The sequence below is a fragment of the Phlebotomus papatasi genome, chromosome 3 (genome assembly GCF_024763615.1).
Source record: "Phlebotomus papatasi isolate M1 chromosome 3, Ppap_2.1, whole genome shotgun sequence".
Lineage (NCBI taxonomy): Eukaryota > Metazoa > Arthropoda > Insecta > Diptera > Psychodidae > Phlebotomus > Phlebotomus papatasi.
The window spans coordinates 48,693,226-48,708,857 of NC_077224.1; the positions used below are offsets into that span (position 1 = coordinate 48,693,226).

At 32.7% G+C, this 15,632-nt stretch overlaps 1 protein-coding gene across 8 annotated transcripts in view; it reads right to left on the reverse strand.

Moving 5' to 3' along the window:
- LOC129808054 (sodium/potassium/calcium exchanger Nckx30C) overlaps window positions 1-15,632 on the reverse strand; it is a 76,290-nt gene that overhangs the window by 8,346 nt on the left and 52,312 nt on the right. For 4 of the 8 annotated variants that reach the window (XM_055857729.1, XM_055857726.1, XM_055857723.1 and 1 more), the window contains exons 4-6: window positions 15,086-15,270; window positions 3,638-3,892; window positions 3,339-3,475 (exon numbers count right to left, since the gene is read on the reverse strand). In XM_055857729.1, the coding sequence (XP_055713704.1) occupies window positions 3,339-3,475; window positions 3,638-3,892; window positions 15,086-15,270 (577 nt within the window). Of the gene's footprint in view, window positions 1-3,338; window positions 3,476-3,637; window positions 3,911-15,085; window positions 15,271-15,632 lie in introns of all 8 variants that reach the window. The other 4 variants (XM_055857724.1, XM_055857722.1, XM_055857728.1 and 1 more) reach the window with 1 other exon arrangement.

The window sequence follows — 15,632 nt, forward strand, 5'->3', positions numbered from 1 at the left end:
ACTTTATGGTTTTTTTTATTCAAGCGGTTTCTCCGCGAAATCTCGCACTATCTTCATTACGGCTTAAAATAAATTGAAATATCTTTAAAGTGAAGACTGATCCCATTTTAGAGAAGTTACTGATCCCTGTGGAGGGATAAATATACTAGATTTCTGTCTAAACAGGGGCCCATCAAGCTTAATAAAAAGTGAAGATATTTTTGAGTTTTCCTTGTAAAAAATTTGCAGATATTGCACCGCGACTTAAACAAATTTTCTCGTAGTTCTTGTATTATTTCGGCGAGCATTATGAAATATGTATTTTTAGATAGCTTTTAATGCACGATTTCGAAATATATTAAACTGATAAGTCAATTCTCTTAAGGAAAAAAACTTTCCAATAGTCTTCAGTGCCTCTATGCAAAATCATATGGAAAAATCAAATGTCGAGAGGCCCCTGGTCTAAATAAATTTACCCTATCGGCTCTGTGAGCTGGATAAAGGAGCTGCCTTCAAATATCTCTATATAAAAAAGACAACTTGCCAGAGACCAGAAGGGTTCAGACGTTAATTTTAGAGATATGGCTTAGGTTCTCTAATTTTTTCTGTGAAATAAAAATAACCGAGGTCTTGGAAATTGGGCATCAACAGTCTACTAATGGTGGTAGCCCGACAAGATTTCTCTTCGCAAGGATGTGTTGACGTACTTATACAGCTCAGAGTGTTATACCATCGGAAGGCATGATCGCTCGTTTCTTAACCCTTTAACGACGAGACAGTTTTCACTGACCCAAAATCAGCAATAAAAATGAAATCGATAAAAAAAACTTGTGAAACGCCTAACATCTAACCTTCGATTGCTAACAGAGTCTGATTTGCTGTATTGTTTTGTCATTTGTTTTTTTTTTTTATGTTTTTTTGAATTCATAATAACGTCAGGGTCTTTAGCCGCGGAACCGAGTCGTCTTACATTTTAGGAAATATTTTTGGAAAAATATTAACTTTAGATTGGATAAGGACCTTGATAAGGACAAATGTTCCATTAGATCTTGAAAAACCAATAAAAAAGTTTGTTATTTAGGATTTCAGAACTATCGGAAACTGGGCTAAACCGAAGTTGCGAAGTTCTTAAAAGCTCATTGTGTGGAATACAGTCTTGAAATTGAAAGCTTAGACCAGATTCCGAAGATCTCGAAAATGTCTGGCTTTTCTCAAAACAGGCTCTTGTGATTTATTTCATTTTTGGATATATTTTACTCGATTAGGCGAACATTTTGTTTACACAAACCAATGACCGGTAAATTCGAAATTTCGAGTTTTTTATTGTGAAATTTAATGACTCTTGAGAGCCTATTTCCCAACCAATTTATTCTAATTTGATTATTTTGGAAGGTTTTGAAAATCTTACGGTGCTTATCACACTAGGATTTTCATAATTTAACTTTAAATTCAATTGAGCCAATTGAGCATTATAAGATTTCTAGAATTTTCTTGAAAATTCTCACAACAAGACACATTTTAAATAGTGCCGCGAAATTTTTGATTGTGAATGACTCCGGAAAATGTGTGATAGTCCTTAAAATGTCTTATAAGTCACTTATCTGTTATGCAAAAAAGTCCCCAAAGCCAGAAGAAAGGGTTGTAGGCAAGGAGATCATGAAAGATTCTCATACAGTCTTTTTGAAAATCTGTATGAAGACAGCTCATCTGCGATTTCTTGGCACAACAATTTCCTTCGAATTGCTTGGGAGGAAGTCACCAAATTACTCCCGATACTATGAAGCTTCACTCGCGTACAGGTTTATCACTAATCACTATACTTAGGGTCGAAGGAACACCTTTTCGATAGGGAACCCCTATTGACACTTTTTTCAAAATCTTGAAATTTATTTAAAGTATCTAATAAAATGTAAATAATATGACGTTTTTTCCTTAGTCTACGTTTTCTGATAAGGATAAGTGTTCAAATTTCGTATTCCAAATGGTACAGAGTAGCGTGTCAATAAGTCCTGACACGACTTTTTAAAGTGTCAATAGGTGTTCCTTTCATCCTATTTTATTTTTTTGGCCACAAATAATAATTAATCACGAGTGAATAAATTTAATAAGAACAATTTGGTACAAAAGGCTACTTGTTTAACTGCAATAAAAATTGAAATTAATGAGCAATTTTAACATTTTAATTTGCTGAATTCAAATTTGATTGAGCAACCACATTTATGCTATTTTAGCATGTTTAAACATGTTTCGGCGGGCCAAGTATTAGTTTATATCAATAAATAAGTGATAATCTGTCAATTCAAATTATTTTTAATGCAAAATAACGCATAGGAACAATTCATTTGAAAAATGAATTGAATTTACAAATTGAAAAAAATCCTAGTGTGATAGCACTTTTGTTATCTTTGAAGTAATTATTTTTCGCTTTGATCAAGTCTGATTTGTTCCGTTTGTCCGCAATTTTGCGTATTTCGTAATTCTACATTTTCCCCAAGTCAGTACGATTCCAAAAATTGTGCAAAAAGATAATTCACGGAGAGTTCTATCTCGTAACATCGAGCATTCCGCAAAGCTGGGACATTATGCCATCCATTTTAAATTTATAATCCACAGATTAGTAGTACATACTAACGGCATGAGGTTTAAATAAATAAACAATCCCAGTCGCAAATCTGTATAGGAATTTAGAGAAGTTATCTATAATCAATCTTTACCCATTCTCCAAACTTTTAATAAGCACTCATCTTCACAGAACCATCAAATAATCGGTACTCTTTTAGGAATTTTAATATGATTCTTATCAATATTTATTTAGAAATTTTGGGTAAATAAAACTAATTTTAAACTCAAATCCCAAGTGAAAACTCCCATAAATTAAGAAAGTTGATGCTTAAACATCTAATTCAGCAAACTTGCCAAATAACTTTGAGTATACATAAATATCTTTGTATTGAAGAATCAAATGAATGAGTACTAATATGAAATAATTGGTCTGAATGGGTTGGGTATTATACATAAATTGAAGTGTTATCTTTACAAATATTGCATTTTCATTGGAAACATGACCCAAAATGCGTTTCTAACAATACTATTCTATTGATTTTCCGCAAAAATAGTGCGACATCAGATTTGAGAGTTTTGATGGTTCAATGATATTTGCCAATTTTACTATAGTGCCTAATGTTAAGTGCAATCATTTTTTTATGTTAGTTTATTTTTGTTATAAAAGTAGTGCACATGCATTTGAAAAAGTGGAATTTATGATTTGTGGAAATGTCATGGTAATATTTGGAATTTCTATTGTGCCATGGCATATTTTCAATTCTTATTTTTCGAAATGTTTAAGAGGTGGAACTTACCCAACCGTGACGTCGAATATGTTGCTACCCACGGAACTAGAGACTGCCATGTCTCCGAATCCCTTTCTGGCTACAATCACCGAAGTGATGAGATCCGGAATTGAGGTACCAGCAGCCAAGAAGGTCAGTCCCATCACCTGAAATGACAACAAATAATGATGAATATTCGATTTACTTGGAGGAAGAATGTGTTAAGTCATAGGTGTTATACAAAGGATGCACCAGATGAAGTGTCACTTATCACAGATTCAATATCCTGTGACTCCGACTGGAAAAAAAGAAGAGGTGGAGAAACTTACCTCTGGTGGAATACGGGCAGTGTCACCGGCGACATTGGCCCACCACACCATCAAGTAAGAATAGGCAGCAATCCAAAGAATTGAGCCGATAAAGGTTATGGAAAAGAACTTCTTCCCTCGTGGTGTTCTCGTGTCGGGTAGCGTGAGCCATAGTGGAAAGAGGATGGGGGCCACCAGCAAATATGTTATCCGCTTTTTCCATGTACTAGGCCACGACATACTAAGCGCCTCTGGCTCCTCCTCAATCTCATTTCCCTGTTGTAATAGATAACCCTTAAATAGCCAAAATAGAATGGAAAGAAAAGACAACAAAATTGGTCAGTCAGATGGGGAAATTATTCTCAACAAAAGTGCATCTCAATTCTCCCAGAAGAAACAACATTGCAAGTAGCACAGAGAGAGAAATAGTAAAACTCCTTTTGGCACAAGATAAAGCTAAAGATGAGCTAATTTTAATTTGGGGGCAGCTGTGATTCTTTCATTGAAACATTTTCAAACGGTTTTACGAAGGTCAACATTATTGAAAAATAAATGAAATAACTGGTTTAAAGGTCACTTTACAGCAAACTAAACCAAATTTCAATTTTTGATCAACAAGTAAATCAAATTCTGGAGGAAAAACCACGTTTGATCAGTAAAAATTCAAACTTTTTGGATTAGTAATTCAAAATGAGACATAATGTCTCCGGCACATCTTTTAGATCAGGACAATTTCATGAAATCAAAATTTACATCCCTTTCTTTCTCACACGCTTTGCATATGACTATCTCATTCTTTCATACTCCAAATTTGATTGAGCTGAATTGAATTTCGAGTGATATTTAAAAGAAGAAGAAGAGTGCGAAAAAATGAGATAGTCATATGCAAAATCTTTAAGAAGGAAAAAGATCCTAATTTCGACTTCAGGAAATTTTCCTGATCGAAAATGAAAGCCATAATGAATTAATATGGTAATGGTGCTGGCACACCTTTTCAATTTAGTGAAATTCAATCGATTGAAATTTTACCACTTACTCTTTCAAACTAAAATCATATATAGCTGTCTCTTTCTGCCATATGGAAATTTAAATTTCATTTTCAATTTCAGTTTTAAATTTTATTTGACAGAAAGAGACAGCTATATCTGATTTTAGTTTGAAAGAGTATGAAGTAAAATTTCAATCGATTGAATTTCACTAAATTGAAAAGGTGTGCTAGCACCATAAGAAAAAAATTGTATTTTCTTGGTATTTTGTTTCTCGTATTTTCTTTCTTTAAAACTTCGCATGTCTATTTTACTCTTTCGCACTCTTCTTATTTCGAACATCACACCAAATTAAATTTAGCTCAGTCGAATTTTTAGATTGAAAGAGTGGGATAGATTTATGCAAATCTTTTGAGAGAGAAAGGGATGCGAATTTTGATTTCATGAAGTTATACTGAGCTAAAAGGTGTGCGGAAGGCATAAAAGCTTAAATTGTAATTGTATTACAAACCTTTAAAACCAAATTTTATTTTTTTCAATTTTACTAAGCGAATTTAGTTTAGTTCTACTCTGAAGATTGGTCGCAAAAACCAATGACGACTATGGCTGTTTTTACTGAAAAATGGATTCCTCTAAAATCTTTGTACTATCAAATTTGTTATTTTATCAAATTTCTTTGCATATGTCTATCTCATTCTTTCACACTTTTCCTTCTTCTTTTAAACATCAGTCCAAATTCAATTTAGCTCATTCGAATTTGGAGTTCGAAAGGTGTTCTGGAGTCATAAAAAACTAATTTTTTACTGACTCAATTTGCAGTTTTCTTGATTGTTACAAAATTTTTACCAAACCTACATAATTTTTCCTAATCCAAATTTTTTATTTTCTGACGATTTTTTTTAAATCAAAATATTATAACAAAAAGACTTTAGATTAGTCGAGATATCTCTTTCAAACTTAGTGGTTGTTGTTCAAAATTCAGGTATCTTTAAAATAGCCTAGCGAACACCAAAATTAAAAAAAACTTAATGAAGTTTTATCAGTATTTGAAGGTTAAGTTCCATTACCCAACGAATTCCCGTTTCCTTCTACTAAAAGACCGTTGTAATCTTAATAGAAGAATTGACTTCTACGAAATTAGATTTAATTGGTTCTTTCTGTTAAATAAAATTGAATTTTTCATTGACAAAAAGAGTCTAGGGGAAGGCTTTTCATTTTTTTCTATATTCCTTTAAGGAACTTGTGGGTGAATTCTGTAGTGATATGACAATGTCATATGATAAATTTTCGTAGTAAATTCGGAAGCAGGACAACATTCTTTCCGTACAGAAGTAGATCTTAAAAAATTCGAAAATCTTTTTGCAGATCCAAAAAAGAGACTTTCTTACTTCTTAATACTCTCGCAAGTTGGCGGAAGTTACATTCTGTTCGAATTTCGAAGTGCTCAAGTGTCAAAATGTAACGGTCTCCTGTTGTGAGGAAAAAAAAAGAACAACGACGTTTACTGTTCCTGCCCCAGTATTTAATCACTCCATAATCACTGAGTAACTCTTTTTCCAGCTTTTTAGTGTGATATTTGATAAGTTTTCCCCACCTTGTTCGAAAATTTAGTATGAAAATTCGAAATTAAATTTGAATTCTTCGAACTTCAACGACTTTTTGTGCAAATAGAGTTCCATTTACCTTTCATCCAAGACACTATTGGAGAATCAAAATCTACTTGTGATTGGGCTCATTAAAGCTCAATGAGCATCGAATGGCCGTTGCATTGAGTTCAAAAAAGCTCTCTGCAACTGATTTGAATTAGATTTTTAGTTAGTTCTTCTGAATTTACCACATAAAAAATTCTAAATTTGTCATATGACATTGTCACTGTTACAGAATCCCCTTACTAGCCCAATGTTTGTAAAGCCTAGAAGCCTTCCTCTATAACTGATAGTCTGAAAGAGTAAGAGATTAAATTTCAATCGATTTATAATCTCCTCAATTAACAAGGTGTGCGACTGCTATTAGCCTTTTTTAGTTGAACTGATATAGATTAACATTTGGTGTTTTCTGAATAATCCAGGATTAATGACATGGACAGAGATTGTTCACATTAACAATTGGTTTCATGAAAAAATCACAGCTTAAAGCTAAGTTGAATTAGTTGAAGCCATTGCAAGAAGGTAGAATGATATATAAAATATGTGATCAGTGTGAGTGAGAGTGGAAAAAGTGAACTACTTTGGAGGACACTAATTGGTGGGTACTTCCTGATGGTCCTTCTCTGCCAACTCTTCATATCTTAAGTGGTTTTATGGAGCAGCTCCTCCAACGAAGGCAAATTCTAATAAAAGTATCATTAGCTTAAATGATTTTTTTAATGACTGTATTACTTTTAAGAAAACAATTAAAAACTCAGAGATGTGATTTTTCTCCCTTGACGAAAGTAATTTACTACTCAGCTGATGACCCGCCCTTTTTGATGCGGAAAAGTTATTGAAGTCTCTGCAAAGTTTAGAAAGCTCTTGGCGGCATGCTCTTACTCAAAACCACTCAAACTTTTCCAGCGTTTGGTCAATTTTGCCAATCACAAGCTTTCTTTATGGATTTTAAACTCAATAGGGGGACGAGGGGCTATTTTGAGCATTGGGGCTATATTGTAATACGATTTTTTCGTATATATATCCAAAGAAAGCTAGGCCTTATCATAATTAAACTTGGATCCAGTATCGTTTTGTCTATCTAAATTACATTACGTTAACGCCCAGTTTCCTTCAAAAATATCCAAAAAAGCGTTTATCAATGTATCTCCACAGTTTAAAGTAGCCCCACCTTCCCCTGTATTGTTTTTCTTTTGAAAATATTAATGAAATAAAATTATTATTTGCCTACAATGCACAGAATAATGCTTCTTGACACAGCTTGCACGCAGCTTTGTACTGTGACATATTGCTATGATGTGACAAATATTTGGCAATTTAAACACAAAAATTTAACAAATTAAGTATAAATTTTCCATTACTCCAAAATGTGTTTTTCATTAGTGTTATTCAGTAGTAATAGAATTTAGCTAATTATCAAGAAATCCTAACAAAATATTACATTGTATAATTAGGTTAGGGCTACGATAATATTTACAATGTTATTCCTGACTTTGTGTGAAGTTTGAAATTTCAAGTTCACATCTTTAAAGGTGCAATGCCTTAGATGTTTAGATCCATGGGTAATGTTTACAGAAAATTTTAACGTACCAAATATAAATATATATTCTGAACATATTTATATTATAGTATCTCTAGACATCTCATGAACTACTCTATAATTTATATAACCTTAATCGTTTTGCATTTCTGTGAAAATTTTCGAAATAGTATACTACCTCTTGTACAAATGTACAGCTATACGATAGCAAGGGAACTAAAATGATTTCCAAGAGAGTTTTCATCATTTCCCCCAAAGGAAGAAAATGCAGGGAAAATTGTTGGGAAAGTTAATGGAATATGCTTATATAGCTTATCGTTCAGTGTAGACATGAAATTTTAATTGGCTTTAGGTTTTCTACTGATCATGATTCGCACATGAGCCATAACGATAATATTTATAATTAACTTTTCAAATACTATTTGACAGCAATTTATGCTGTAACATAGATAAACATAACTCTGAAGACCGACAAACTTTATTCATTTGGGAATTTTCATTTGTTCTTTCTATGACAAATTTTAAACAATTGAATTCCTATTCTGTGCAGCTCAGTATCATAAACTTTTGCTAAAATAAGTAATTTTGAGGAATGTTACGAATTCAAAGAACACAATTTTGAGGTTTTCATCATGTGTTGTGGGTGGAAGAAACACCAATTGGACAGAGAATCTTTGTTGGCAGTTTTCTCAGAAGATTAAAAGTTATTTAAAGCGATATAGGGAGAAGTGGGGCACCTTTGATAAAAGGTTTTTGTTCCTATTTTTAAATGAAACTGAGCCTTATTATGAAGTAATTTAGCTTGATAATATATAGGAGCTAAATTATTTCGCCTTAAGACTCAGTTTTATAAAAAAAAATAGGAGAAAAATGCCCAAATTCAAAGGTGCCCCATTTAAAAGCTGCCCCACTTCCCCCAAAATTTGACATCTCCAACGGCACTAAAAATATCGATAGGTGTTCATTTCATCGTCAACCAAGGGATCATACTTTGGCCAATAACTTTCAAATTCTGAAATTTCTAGATGGAAGCCCTGATATCTTTCCGTTTTATTGTCAGTTTTTTATCAGCTTGGAATTGTTTCATATAACCAATTTGATCAAAATTAAACTTAATAGAAAGATCTTGAAATTTCCAATCCAACTGCATTATTCCTAATCGATATTGAATCGGTATTTGACACATTCTTCACAGGTATTGTTTTTTTAGCGAGGTTATTTTTGCTATTTTGCGTGTCAAATCTGATGCTCAGAGGGATGATAAGGTATCTTTAGCGTTCATCAGACTGATTCACACGGTTCAATGATTAAACGGATTGATTCAAACGGTAAAATGTCACTATCAAACTTAATGAATTTCTTAGAATAGGGAAGACTGGGGCAAAAAGTCATAAAACGGATATTTTATTTTTTTTGAAAGCTGCTCGAGCGCTTCAAAAACTTATAATTGGCGCAGTTTTATAGGAAATTTACTTAGAAAAAGACCTTTTGTGAAGAATTCAAATTATTTAGAAAATATTCACTAGTGCATCAATTTTGGAAAATAAGTAGGTAATAATTGTTATCTTCTGCAAGGAAAATATTTCAAAACTAGGGCTAAAAATTTCGATATTTTTTATTTTCTAAATTCCTTGTTCGAATTTTAAGTAACTTACGACATTGAAGAAGGTCTATGGAGGCTATCTATAGAAAAAAATGAGCCGCTATCTTTTTTACCTTAGAAGATATTGAATTTTGAATTTTTCGATTTGTGACTTTTTGCCCCAGTCTCCCCTATGCATGTAATATATTTTTCAGTGTTTAAATTTTATTTTTTGGTTTTTTTCCAAGACAAGTTTGTTGAGTATCCTACCCTACCGAGGTTTGTCATTTGACCGAAAAACGACCAAAAACGGTCGGTAGGTTTAGTGTCAACTTCATAATCTGTTCTTCTTCTTTCCCTATCCTGTGGAAGTCTGTGTTAGTCCTAAGGCTAATAACCCATTTGGTCTCTTTGATTTTAAACCGATCAGCCCTCTTTCCGTCCTATCCAAAGTGTTTGAGGTTTTGCTTCTTGAACAACTCACGACGTACTTGAGCTCTGAAGGACTGCTCGTTGACCTTTAATCAGGATTTCGTAGTGGTCACAGCGTTACTAGCGCTATACTCAGGGTGCAACATGAAATTGCATTGCGCCTTGACAATAGCAAATTTGCCGTGCTTGTACTTCTAGATTTTTCCAAGGCTTTCGACAGCATCCCTCATGAGTTGCTCTATTTCAAACTTTACAGTATTTTCACTTTCTCCTTTACTGCTGCTCAATTAATTAAACCTTATCTCGAAGGCCGCTCCTAAAGCGTCAAGATCTCTATCTCGGCCAGGATGCGGGGCGGGGACTCTTGGTGCCGAGAGATCGCTCTAACCAACTATCACGAATTATCTTTGTCGACGGAGTTGTCTTGCTCAACTCCTTTCTTTTGCATCGATGCTTTTCGGCATCGCTAAGTCAGATTAAATTTGTTTTTTTTTTTTATATGTTCTAATTTTCTGATTTTGCACTTTCTTTTTTTTCTATCTTTCTCTTTCAAACCATATAAGAGGGGCGGACCCTATTTGTATTGACTTAACTAAATAATAATAATAATAAAGGCCAAATAATATGTGGTGTTAGCTCAGGGTTTTCAGTTATTTTTCACAAGTGAATATTCACTTAGAAAAGCACTACAATAAAAAATTTACAGAGTTCACGAACTTTATGACCCATCCTTCATCGTTAAATCGTTAAAGGTTTTTTTCTCAAGGAAATAATCAAAGTGAAAAAATCAATATTATGTTCAAATTCATTAAATTTCAATCTGCCTTGACTTTTTTTAGACGATTTTGATTTATTGCTCAATGCTTCATTCACAAAGTAATGTTGCCATCATGATAAATTTTTAAGCATAAATATCATTGAAATTTTCTCATCAAAACTCATTGTTTTTTTTTATCCTCACAGCGAAAATATTGATCTAAAATACACTTATAGCCCTTATAGCTTTAAATAATTTTTGTGTCAACCTTTAATTTTGCTTCCGTGTATTTTATTTTCAGGGTTTGACTCATTAAATCTAGATAGATTTTGGAAGTAGCTTTAATTGATCGAAAACATTTAAACTTTAGATGCTGAAGATGGTTCATGAAGACTATCTAAATCGTTAGACTTCAAAATCCCTGCCTCTTTTATATCCGAAGAAATCGAATTTTGATTTTTTGTTTGTCATATCTTGCCATACTTCCTCAAAGCCATATTTCATTAATTATTTAAAAACATTAAATATTAAATAATATTATACTGACAATTACGATGATAATAATATTATATTTATTTTCAAAAGTTTAAAAGCAGTTAAAGCATTTCAAGCTTAACTTAATCAGAATAAAATATTTTATTAGCTTGAATATGAAATAATCATGCATAATTAAGTATTTATTCAGATATGATTTATATACTTCAAAGATAATTGAAGCCTTTTTTGTGAATAAAATTAAAATATAATAATATGGTTTATTTTGTCCCAACGTCCGAAATTTCCAAAGATTTCAAGATATATTCATTAAAGTGATTTTGCTAAAACTATTTTTTTGGCATTATGTAAGGTGATTGTCAACAGATTAAAAAAAATGTTTAGTACAAATCTTTTATTTATTGAATCTAATTTCACCTTAGATCACGAAAGTTATAATTGTAAAGTTAAACTCAAAAATTATGTTGCAGCTACTAGAAAGCTTTATAGAGTGGTGGTAATGCAATTAAATTCTCTGTGCAGAAACTTGAGCAGAGAATGCATCCTCTTGTAATAAATTTAAGAACATCCTTCTGGAGAGTTTCAGGGTGTCATACACAGAAATTAGTGGAAAGTGTGGCACTATAACTCGTAGCTTCATTAAGTGAGGCAACACTCTCAACATTATAACCCAAAGCGTTTTCTCTTATTCATAATATATGACTAAATTCCTTAAATAGTCTAAAATTGTTTTTATTTTAAATATAACATGGAACTTTTGTAAATAGTATTATGCATTTTACCAAATTGTAAGATATGTTTGAGATATGGGTACATGACAATATTTTGTCACGGGTTAGCACCATGCATTAACTGTGGCTTAAATCATTGTAAGAAGTAGTTATGGATTAATATAAAATGCGCTAAGCGAAAATTTCGGCAACAAAATTGCTTCTATATCCAATGAATTTGTCAGTTAAATTGGGCATCATTTGGCTTCTATAGGTTCCATGGGTAAAAATGCCAAATAATCGAAGTAAAATAAATAAATAGAGAATAGAAGGAAGTGCTTGATTGTCTTCCATTCGTTATGTAGAGTGGAGAAATTACAAAGTGGGAAAATACGTGACTTGACCCAAAGTATTGGGAACCATTCGGTGTTCTTGGGTGTCATATCGAACTTTATGCTGTTTCTCTTTCACCAAATGTGACATAATACTTATGATATTGTCATAATAAAGGTAATGTAGATATATAGTGAAGGGTGAGGCAGTTTCAGAAAGGCGCAGATTTATCTTTTGTGATTTTTTGTCCTATCTCATACAAAACTTAAGCCTTAATGTAATAAAGCAGTGTTTTTGCTCCATATTCTCTAACAGACTTGAAGGGGAACTCTGTAACAGTATGAGAATCTCTTATGACAAATTTTCGTGGTAAAATTCGAGACCAGAACCACATTAAAGTCCAGTGAGCAACTTAATCCAGCTTAATGAAGCTTTTAGTGACTGATATGAGTCAAATTTACAAATAGTTCTTCCGAATTTACCACATAAAAAATTTAAAATTTGTCATATGACATTGTCATACTGTTAGAGAATACCCATACTGGTAATGTTCTGTAGGGGAATTCTGTAATTTTCGTGACATTGTCACGCGTGAGTTCGAAACGTGACAATGCCAATCGAGCTTTTTTTGTCATATCATATGAGTTCGAAAATGCAATTCACTGATTTTTTAATGAAATGCCTTTATTTAGTGAAATTATGCAAATACGGTCTCTCTTGGATGATTTGTTTAACAACATTAATTGTCATTTTAATTGCCAGAAATCTCAAATATGTGACTTCTGACAATGTCATGTGAGCTGAAATGGCAATGCCACGGCTACAGAATCGCATTCTCGAAAAAGCTCACCTGAGACTCTAACCCAATTTGTCATATGGCATTGCCAGAGCGTTACAGAATTCCCCTCCTGGTCACTCTTACGACTTAAGCCGAGAGATGGCTTAACGTAATTATAACCAAAATAATGAATAGCCTACTAACTAAGCCGTTTCTCGGCTTAAACCGAGAGAACACAGTCAGAAACTGGAAGTAATTTAATCTTATCATTATTATGATTATAATTACGTTAAGCTGTCCCTCGGCTTAAGTCGCAAGTGTGTCCAGTACATAACGCTTTGTAATATGATATCTTTAATAAATTTTATCAATTTGATAAACTGCATAAAAACGATTTTTTTTATAGAATTATTGGTTTTCAATCTTAAACTAATGAAAATATCTAGCAACGTACCAATAAAAAACAAGTTTTAAAGCGATATAGAGGGAAGTGGGGCAGCTTTGAAATTTGGCTTTTTTCTTTTTTCTCCTTTTTTATAAATGAAACTAGGCCTTATCTTTTATTCCAAATTATGAAGCTGAATTACTGCCTCAATTCAATGGTGCCTCGCCTCCCCCTATTGATCATCATATCATCATCTTATTCGTATATAAAGATATCAAAATTGGGTAGGGTAAAGTGGTACAAGTTGGACAATGGTACTATTTGGACAGGGCTTTTTGTCTTGATAAATTTAGTACTTAATTTTTATGTGTATATCTTTAATGCCTTAGTTTTATAATTTGGTTCCTGTGCTTAGAAACAAATTTTGTACTGTATTTATCAAGAAAAAAGCCATGTCCAACTTGTACCGGCGAATTGTCCAACTTGTAACACTAATTCCAAATTATAAACTTTACCCTAAATTAGAAAATTTTTATGTTATCTCATTTATAAAAAGAAAAATTAGTGGCGAATTTCTTTAATAAATTCTTTTGATAAATTCCACAATGCAGTAATGATTTTACATTTGTGTTCTCACACTATTTTGTTTCTATTGTTTATAGGTCTTACGATTAACGTAAATGCTTATGATTTTAATTTCATTTTGCATTACAGTACGTAAGCAAAACCGTTTTGTTGCTGTTTGAATATTTAAAAGACCATGTAAGAGTCCGATTTTACTGTATCAATCGCGCTTCCTGGAGGCAAAGGGAAATCTTCTGTGTCTTAGGAAATTATTCTAAACATTTTCCTCCATATAATTTCATCCCTTTCAGGATTTTGAAAATTCGGGATTTTGGCTTTCGGGATTTTGGTTTTCGGGATTTTGGCTGCCACCAGTACTACCAATTACACTCTATTGATATTCATAAAGAATTATTATGACGTTGGTTACAAATACCGTCAGTACGTACAGACTTTGACAGCATCATCTATCGGTGAACAGCGAGAACTTAATTGTACCCTTAATAAATAACATTATGATACGCCTCAAGTTTAGTTCCATTTAAAAATAGGAGAAAAAAGTCTAATTTCAAAGGTATCATAATTTAAAGGTGCCCCACTTCCTCCTAATGTAGGTTATAGATAGATAAATCAGAGTTTACAATAACCCCATGTTTGCTACTGCTCTAGTTTCTCCTATACTTCATCACAAACAAATGATATTCCAGTACTATTCCTCAATTTTATTAACATTAAATCTATTTGTAACTCATGACATAGATAAAGTTTTGTCTCTGTTTAGTATATCTTTTTGTAAAACATTTTCAAACTTCATGCCTGAAAATGCCCTACTCTCCCATAATTTTTATATGTTCAATGATTTATGTGAGATATTTGTGCATTCAAGTGCTTGTGGGGAGATATAAAAGTATAATAATAAAGAAGTGCAGCAGAATATCTTTGCAAAAATTATGCCTTTGAAGCTTTTAAAACATTGTCCACACAGCATAAGCATTAAAGGAAAGCTCCTCTTTTTTTTATTTTTCTTACATTCAAATCTTCTTTACGATGGGGAGAATTGTCGTAAAAAGTTTGGAGAAAAAACTATGTATATGCGTTGTATTGGAGCACATTCTCATGGTGAGAAAGTGGTTTGAAAGTGATGAAGAAGTGGAGGACAAAAAAAACATAGAGTGCACTTCCAAAAAGAGGGATTATAAACGTGGTAGAAAGAGGAATATTTATGTGTGAGATTTTAGGGTTTTTTTTTTTGGTAACTCACCGAATCGAGTCGCGTATCTATATTTCCATTAGGACGATCGCTAGCTAATGTCGTTTCTTTTAGGTTAATCTTAACGTGATTTGCGGCTGTGGAGGTGGCAGCTCCTCTTTGTGGTTTCGTGGCGTCCAGAAGCACTTTGAGGGAGGCAATGGCATGCAATTGTGTCGCTTTTTCATCCACTTTGCCTGCAAGAGAAGAACAAACACGTTATAAGAAAAAAAATAATACCCTAGCGTCACATTATATACATTTTTTATGGATTCTACTTCTCGCATAAACACATGAAATTTAATGGGTGACTTTATTTACACCCTCACTGTTACAATGATTTTTTTCCCTATTTGTATTCTTCAAGCTAGACAAAATCTCGTATCAGACATCATATTGAAATATCAGGGATTTAGCAATATGGAGACAGAGATTTGCAAAAACAAAAGTAACAGAAAGAAAACTTCAAAGGAGACATAAAAGATCTTAAGTAAACCTGTAAGACCTTTGAAGATTTCAGATAGTCAAGAAAGATCAAACAATTTGAAGTGAACAATTC